Below are 8,103 nucleotides of genomic sequence, written 5' to 3'. Positions count from 1 at the left end.
TGCAACCTCCTGAACCTCCAAGTCTGCTGCTTAGGCCTAGAAGGCAGAGGTAGAAGCAGAACAGATGCAGAGGAGGTTGTTGCAGCAGCAGGTTCAAGGTCTTGTGGCCTGCCAACAGTGATGGACTGCAGCAGTCACTTTGGAACAAGGGGAATTTTCACGGCCAGTCTTGAGCTTGATGCACTGCACCGCCAATGCAGTGCAGGCGCGTGGAGTCAGCAGTCAGGAGCGCGCTCTCGTGCTTCGGGTTTGAGCAAAGACCCTCGAGAGAGGGAACAGAGCAGGGATTCGCTGCTGAGCGTTGCGGCGCAGATCGGCTGCGTTGCCGGTGCGCCCGGGGCAACGCTAATGTCTTTGTTCCAAGCCAAGCCGTCTCGGAGAGCGGGGCGGCTTAGACCGTCTCTTCAGCGTGAGGCAGACCAGCCGAGACCGCAAGAGGAAGAGATACCAGGGCGGGGACGTCGACACGCAACAACAGCCAAAAACGAAACGGGCAAGTGCGACCGTGAGGCCGGCGCCGCGCAAGAAAAGCCGCGCGCGGAGCTGAGCCGCCTCGCAGAAAGAGCGCTGGCGCACACTCGCCGATGGCCACAGAGGATGCGCGAACGTGTGTATTCGCAGCGAAGCAGGATCCCAAAGGGCGCGAGGGCGTCGTGATGAAATTACAATCGTGGTATGAAGTACTGGTATTCGGTGGCCATTGCGCGTCGTTGTTTCACGGGTCGATCGTCTCGTCTTCCCGTCGTCGTTTCTGATCGAAAGAAGTGAATCTCTCGGTGCGTTCAGAGCGAGGCTCCAAGGCGGCGGCCCCCTTTAGGCGGTGTCGAGGTACTCGGTCTTGCTCTTTTCGCTGCCGTCCTTTTCAAAGTCGTTGTGGCCGAGCCTCTGCGCCACCGGACCGTCCATGCCCGCCGCCAGCTGCCGCTCCCGCTCCTTGGTGTCGATCGGCTTCGCCTTGCTCAGGATGACAATGAACGGCGTCTGAGCGAACCAATCGTCCATCTCTTCTAGGGTCCGCCCCTTAGTTTCGGGTAGGATGAGGAAGAATGTGAGGGCGTTGGTGAAGCCGCAAACGGCGAAAAGGAGGTAGAAACGCCAGCCGACCGAAGCCAGGGCCCTCGGGGTTACTTGGCCGATCATGAAGTTGGAGATCCAGGAGGCGAGGTTGGTGATGGCGACGCCCTTTGCGCGGATGTTGGTGTTGAGGATCTCGACGGGGACGGCCCACGAGAGCGGGCCGATGCCGGCGGAGAAGAATAGCTGGAAGAGCCAGGTGAAGGCGACAAAGGTGTACGAGGCGGCCTTGTTGAGGTTGTCGGGGGTCGAGGGGTAGTTTGCCTGGAGGGCGGCGGCGACGATGAAGACGAGGCCGGTGCCCATGTTGCAGATGATGAGGGGCCACCTGCGTCCGACCTTGTCGACGAAGCCGACGCAGAGGCCCTCGCCGACCAGGGCAAAGATCGAGGCGATGGCCTGGAAGAGGAAGGTGCGCTGGTTGCTGAAGCCAAAGTTGGAGAAGATCTGGGGCGAGTAGTACTGGATGGCCGAGACGCCCGTCATCTGGACGCTGAATTGGAGGATGATGCCAATCATGATCTTGCGGATCGACTGGACGTCGCCAAAGATCTCGCTCCAGGCCGAGCGCGACTCGACCTCCTCGCGGATCTTGAGCTGCAGCTCGGCGTGCTCGGCGACGACAAACGTGTCGGTCACGTCGCCGCTGGCGTGGAGGCGGGCGAGGGCGGCCAGCGCCTCCTCGTTGCGGCCCTGGGCGACGAGCCATCGCGGCGACTCGGGGAAGCAGAAGATGAGGGCGCCCAGCGGGATGGCGGGGACGAGCTGGAGCGCGAGCGGGAAGCGCCACTCGAACTCGGTGCCCTGCAAGGAAGGGGGGGGGGGGGGGGGGATGGGGGAGACGCGCGATGCAAAGGGTGATGGGCACAGGTCAGCTCGCGGTCCGTCGGGCGTGCGGGGCCCACGCTTGGAAGGTCGTCACGGCTCTACGCACCCGGTAGTTGTTGCTGCAGCCGTAGATGACAAAGGAGGCGACGAGAGCACCGATGCCGAGGAAGAACTGCTGGAGCGTCGTCAGACTTCCGCGGATCGACGGGTGGGCTGTCGTCGGCGGGCGCGGGCGGGCGGGGCATGCAGATCGAGGAAGGGAGTGGCGAGCTCGGTCAGTCGCCAGCCCTGATCTGACGGTGACTGCGGCCCGGCGCGGACATGTTCACTCACCAATCTCGGACTGGTAGAGGGGGACGAGGAGGGCAATCATTCCAATGCCGAATCCGGCAAAGAAGCGGCCAGCGAGCATGACTTCACGGCCGGTGGCGCCGGTCTGCATCGAGCCACCAAACAGGAAGACGAGGCATCCGGCGACGATGGCCGAGCGGCGAGAGTACTTGTCGGCGATGATCGAGGCGGGGATGGAGCCGGCAAAGGCGCTGCAGGCCGTGTCGAAGGGGGGGCACGAGGAGGGCAAAGTCGGACGTGTCAGACTCGACCGGAATTTCCTGACAGGCGCCACCCACCGCCGCCGAAAATCCGCGCCACGCGCCCGCCAACTCACCCGAGCAGCATCGAGCTGGTGATGAATCCCAGGTAATCCGAGTCCGGGTTGTTCGTCGTCTTGAGGAAGTCAGGAGCAACCAGCACTCCAGCGATCACTCCTAAATCGTAACCGAACAACATAGAGCCCATGGCGGCGAAGCAGCCGACGAGCCATGTGTAGAACTTGGGCGAGAGCGCCATGGTGAGTCGAGGTGCGAGGGGTTTTGCTTGCGGAGGCGCCGCGTGCCAAAGGGAGGGGTTCCGTCCGAAGTCGTTGGACCGCCGACGAGTGTGGAGGTCTGGGCCGTGGCTGGGCGGCCTGGAGGTGGTCGTAAGAGGGGCCGGAGGCCGAGGGAGCGGAAGGGAGGGGGAGGGAGGTTGCTGGTGGCGGGATGGGGAGGAGAGGGGGAAATGGGCGGAGGGACACACGAGCGGTGGCCTTATATGTACGACTGTGGTTTGGCGAGCATGGTGTGGTCAGTCGACTGTGGAGCCCCACCGCTGTTCCCCTCGTGAGGCGAGACGGTCCCACGGGGAAGTTGGGGTCGTGATGGCAGTGGGCGCGCGGGGAGCGGGGAGCGGGTGGGGAGACGGCGAGGGGGGCCCGGCAGGAACGACTCGCTTCCGTCGATGGGTGCAGACAATGAATGGTCCGGTGCAGCGGCCTCGTGGGTGCAGGCGCCAACGCAGCGCGGCGCAGCGCAGCTCTACGACCCGACGACGGCCAAGACGACGACGACGAGCAAGCAAGCAACAAAGAGAGGCCAAGACGGTCAAGGGTCTTCCGACGGCGAGCGAGCGCCTGCAGCTGGGATCGAGGCCCGGTCTGCGTCAGCCGTGTTGCAACTCGGCGACGACGACGGCGGCGTGCGTGCGTGCATCGTCAGACCATGGCGAGCGAGGCCTGGTCGTTCGGGAAGGGCGGCGCGGGTCGGTGGTGGTCGAGGAGGCCGCAGCCCCGTCGAATCGAGTACGCCGCCACCGCCGCCGCCGCCGCCGGGCTTCTGTGTGCGCATTCGTTTGAGCAGCCCACATGCGTCGTGCGTGGCCCTTCGAGGGGTCGGAGTTGACAAGAGAAGAGAAGGGACAACAGATTGCCGCGCCTTGGCTTCTCTCCTGCCTTGCCTGATTCGACGAGCTCAGGAGCGGCCATCCGGCAATCTCTTCTGGCGTTTGCATGGGCGGCTCCCTGGAAGAGAAGCCATCGAGTTCGAGATTGCCGCGTCGGAGCTGGCTGTGGTCGCGAGTCCTAAGCAGGCGGGCAGGGCAAACGGCCGGCCTGGGCAACCTGAGCCGATCCGAGCAACCGGTCGGCCTTTTGCCATCCCCTCAATGCCGGTCCATGGTCTGAGAAGACCGAAGTCAGGAGCAGGACCACAACCCGCGCCGCGCCATACCGGTACGGCCTACGGGCCACCGACAGAGATTGCCGTCGGCCAAAAGGCAGCTTGCGGAGGCAGCGCTTAGCTTGACTGCCCTTCTTCCGTCAATCCCGGGCTGGGCGCCACGCGGTGGCCCCAGAACAGCCAACGCCGGCTCTTTGCGCCTTCGACCCTGGGGTCCCCCCTCCGTAGAGTCGCGCGTACCAACCACCGGAACTAGGCCTCTTCGTCTTCATATCGAGCCCAGCCCTCGCCGAGGACGGAGCCAGATATGAAAAGGGGGATCGCCGTTTGATTTCGACGAGCGCAGGCAGCCTTCCCCCTTGTCGGCGCTCTTCGGACGGGATCAGAGTCGGGGCCCAGCGCTCGTCCTCGTGCAAGTCGCCGCCAACAGTTTGACCTGCTGTCACGGCTTCGGCAATCTCATCTCCTCTCGACCTCTGACCCAAGCTGCCGCCTGAAAGCCAGCTCGGTGGACATCATCGAGGGCTCGCGCTCGTTGGCCACATGGTCAGATCCATGCATGCACCGACAGACACGTCCACGACCTACCGGTAGCGCCTTCGCTCGCTTCCTGAACCCTACTGTAGCTACCGGTAGCCTCCTGACTCAGGAGAGCAGGCCAGGCCTGCCAGGTGCAGTACCAGTTGCAGCGCCGGGATGGCAACAGCGCTGAAAGCCGGCCTTGGTCCCGGTCGTCATCCTCTGACACCACGCTCGATCCGATCGGGTGCGTGCCAGGGCAGGTACACACAGAATAGAACGGGCCTCGGTGCCTTGCAGTCGACGATGCTGATGTCGGCGCCCCTTCACAATCGACGCGACAGGACGAGCGAGACGGTCGTCGGCTTCCTCCTACTGCTCCTTCTTCTCCTCTTCAGCCGAATGCAGAGTGAGGCGGGCCCCCCTCCCCGCCGGTTGGGTGCGCGGGGTCTCTGTCGCGTTCAGCTCAGTTCTCCGTAGCTCCGCACCCCGACGCTGCGCGCCCCCGAACTCCTTCTCCTCCCCTCCTCGGCCCTTGGTGTAAGTAGTTGCGTTAGGGTCAGGGCACCAAAAGACCCTGGCAGCGACAGCGAGCGGGACCTGACGACGAGGAGATCAGGATTGATGCGTGGCCGGACATCTCGGTGTGCGTCCCTTGCTGCTCAGGGTCCTCGACGGCAATCTCCAGTCTTTTCCCTCGGTCGGGGCCCATCTACACGACCGGCCATCCTTCTACGTCGCTGGCCTGGCAGGTGCGCAGCAGTACATCAGAGTACGGTAGCCCCGCTGCAAGCTGCTCGAGATAGGACAACAAGGCGGTCGAGGCGGGCTTCCTTGACGTCGTGTCCGACTGACGACGGTGCCTAGGCTGGCCTGGCTTTGCTCGAGGCGACCGGCTCATCTGAGCCGAACAAAGACACAGGGCACCTTGCCGCGTGGCAATCTTGATCCGGCGTTGCGCCGGCCTCGTCGCTCGATCTTGTTTGTCGTGTGGGCTGTACGACATCGCCAAGATCCCTATGCGTTGCGTGCATTGCTGGTGGGCCTGCATCGGCGGCGGACGGTCGCCGTATCTGGTGCGTACTTCGAGCACACCTTCCATCGGACGCTGAGCCCCTTGGCTAGGAAAGGCGCCTGTCTGGTGCGGGCTGCATCCTTGCCCCCTGGTGTGAGGGAAGAAGCGGTGCGCCTCGGAGCCGGTCGAAGACGGATCACACTACCGCCCTTGGGAGAGGCGATCAAGCTCTTGCCGTGACGACGAGCAAGGCGTGCGCAAGTCCTGCGTCGAGATCAGTCCACGCAGCGAACGAGCGAGCGGGCTGGACCAGATGGACGTGCCACGTCAAAAAAGGGCCGGGAAAATGACGACGAAAATCGGCCCGGCCTTGACCTTCTTGCCTGCTCGGCCTGGCCACCGCGCTCCTTCCGTCGAACGGGTCATATCAGCCTCGCCCTCTCGACCACGACACGACTCGACCTTTTCACGGTCGCCATCATGACACCCGACACATGCAGCATCGGCCAGGAACGAGAAGCAGGCCTCGCGGCGAGATGATCAGTCAACTTGGGCCGGCCGGCACTGCTCGAGCAAGGTCAGGACCGTCCCAGGTCAAGACGCGTCGCCCCCAGCCAGCCAGCCGGTCAGCCGTCTCGAAGCCCAAGATGGCAGGTTCAACGAGCGATGCAAGCCAAGGCTCGAGCTCGACCGGACCGTGTACATACGTGCGACGGCGGAACCACCGTCTCCAACATCTACGGCTGAGCATCGACGGTGTCTCGAGGACCGGCAGTTCCACAACAGCCAGGCCAGGACAGCGCCAGCGCCAGCGCCAACGCCTCACGACCAGAGCGCCTCGCTGGGCACGACGAGGGCGGGGTAGATAAACCCTCCTGCCTCGCCGCTCGTCGCCCCTCCTTCGCCTCCCTCGTCCAACCAACCACCTCCATCCTCGAAGCCACCTTCCTTTCGGCTCTCTTTGCCCCCCCTTTCTCTTCTCTCACAAAGGCTCTGGCTAGCCTTTCGTGTCCCTACCCCATTTTCTTCTTATCCCTGCGCGACAGAACACAGACGCTCCTCCCTCGTTCTTGCATCGGACAGGCGCCGAACCCGTACTCGACTTGTTCCTGGATTCCTCTGCGAGGTCCAGCTCCACCGACGTGCCCATCCGACGAAACGAGCTAGAGCTCTCTCTCCCTGTCCCTCTCTTCTTTCTTTGTTCGCTTTTACCTCCCTTTTCGACCCCTCTTCATCGCTCCTCGATCGATCAACCAGCACCTCCGATCACCATGGCTTCGAACACGACCTCGAACAACAGGCGCAGCGCCAAGACGACATCGTCTTCAAGCTCGCCGTCGCGCAAGCTCTTCGTCGCCGTCCTCCTTGCGTTTGCCCTGGCAGGCTACGGGGCGGACGCGCGTCCCGTCCTCCTTGCTCGCCAGGACGACACCACCGCTGCGGCTGCGCCGGCCGGGTTCGTCTCGGTGGCGCAACCGGCCATGTCCAACGCCGACATGTACAAGGTCGGGATCCCGGCCCCGCCCGCCGCGACGGTGCCGGATGCCTCGCAGGCCGTGGCGCAGCAACCCGCCGCCGCCGCCGACGATGTGGCGCCCGCCGATGCGATGCAGCAGCTCGCCTCGATGGCCCTCGCCCAGGCTGGAAACATCCCCGGCGTCCCCGCCCCAGGCGCCGCAAACGCCACCGCACCCGCACCCGCACCTGCTCCCGCAGACGGAGCCGTGGTCCAGGCCGTGACCGATGCCGCTGCGGCACCCGCCGATCCCGCCGCACCCGCGCCCGCCCCCGAGACGGCAGCCGATGCCGCCGCCGCGGCCGAAGTCGCCTCGGGCCAGTATGGATCGGCGGCCGAAGCGGCCTTCTACGACCAGACGATCCAGGCCATGCACGTCGCCTCTGCCAACCGCGAAGCCGCCCAGGCACAGGCCGACTCGCAACCGCTGGGAGACGAGTACCAGTCCATGGTGGCCGACCAGAAACAGACCTTCTCCTCGCCCGACTCGACCGCACCTGTGAGCAGCAACCTCTCGGCCACCCCGGACCAAGGTCAGGCGGACCCGGCATTGGCCTCGGATCAGGGTCAGAGCGAGTGGACCGATGGATCCGGCACCGGTACTGATCCTACCTCTGCTGCCTCCATTGCCTCCTCTGCTGCTGCCACCCCGGACGGCAACGCGACAACAGAGCCAGTAAACGTCGCACCAAGATCCGCCATCTGGGCAAAGAGGCAGGACGCCGACCCGGCCGCAGACGTTCCTCCCGCTGAGGCTCCATCCGAGGATACCGATGCCGCTGCCGCCGCGGACGCCGCCGCTCCCGCCGATCAAGCTGCCCCCGAGACTGCTCAGGATTCAGCCGCCACCGACGCGACTGCCACCGCAACCGCCGACGCTGCGCCCGCGTACCCCGATGTGGGCCAACCGATGCCGGATCCGACGGCTGCGGACCAGACGGCTGCAGTACCACCCGCCGCCGATGCCGCAGCGGCGGATCCGGCCTCAGCCTCGACTGCCGATGCCGCCGCCACCGCCGCCGCCTCCTCAACTCCGGCCGATGCCACTGCGCCAGTCGCGGCCGCATCTGGCATCATGAGCACGGCCGCGGCCGCCATCCCGTCGGCGCCGCCGATCGACCCCTCCACCGTCGTCAACGGCGTCGTGCCGCCGTCCG

General features: G+C 65.0%; 2 protein-coding genes across 2 annotated transcripts in view; one reads left to right on the top strand and one right to left on the bottom strand.

Annotated features, from left to right (window-relative positions):
- Positions 1-813: 813 nt before the first annotated feature.
- PFL1_06630 (uncharacterized protein) lies at positions 814-2,751 on the bottom strand (the record flags this gene model as incomplete). Its single annotated transcript, XM_007884176.1, has 4 exons — positions 814-1,878; positions 2,009-2,115; positions 2,236-2,444; positions 2,570-2,751. The coding sequence occupies 4 exons, from the start codon at positions 2,749-2,751 to the stop codon at positions 814-816; spliced, it is 1,563 nt and encodes a 520-aa protein (XP_007882367.1).
- A 3,950-nt stretch (positions 2,752-6,701) lies between these two features.
- Positions 6,702-8,103, top strand: part of PFL1_06629 (uncharacterized protein) — a gene marked incomplete at both ends in the record, with an annotated part of 2,750 nt that continues 1,348 nt past the window's right edge. The window contains one exon of the mRNA XM_007884175.1: positions 6,702-8,090. Within this exon, the coding sequence (XP_007882366.1) occupies positions 6,702-8,090 (1,389 nt within the window). The remainder of the gene's footprint in view (positions 8,091-8,103) is intronic.

This window comes from Pseudozyma flocculosa (assembly GCF_000417875.1).
Source record: "Pseudozyma flocculosa PF-1 unplaced genomic scaffold scaffold00028, whole genome shotgun sequence".
Classification (NCBI taxonomy): Eukaryota; Fungi; Basidiomycota; class Ustilaginomycetes; order Ustilaginales; family Ustilaginaceae; genus Pseudozyma; species Pseudozyma flocculosa.
The sequence above is the reverse complement of the archived record's forward strand: the minus strand, read 5'-3'. Positions and strand labels throughout refer to the sequence as shown.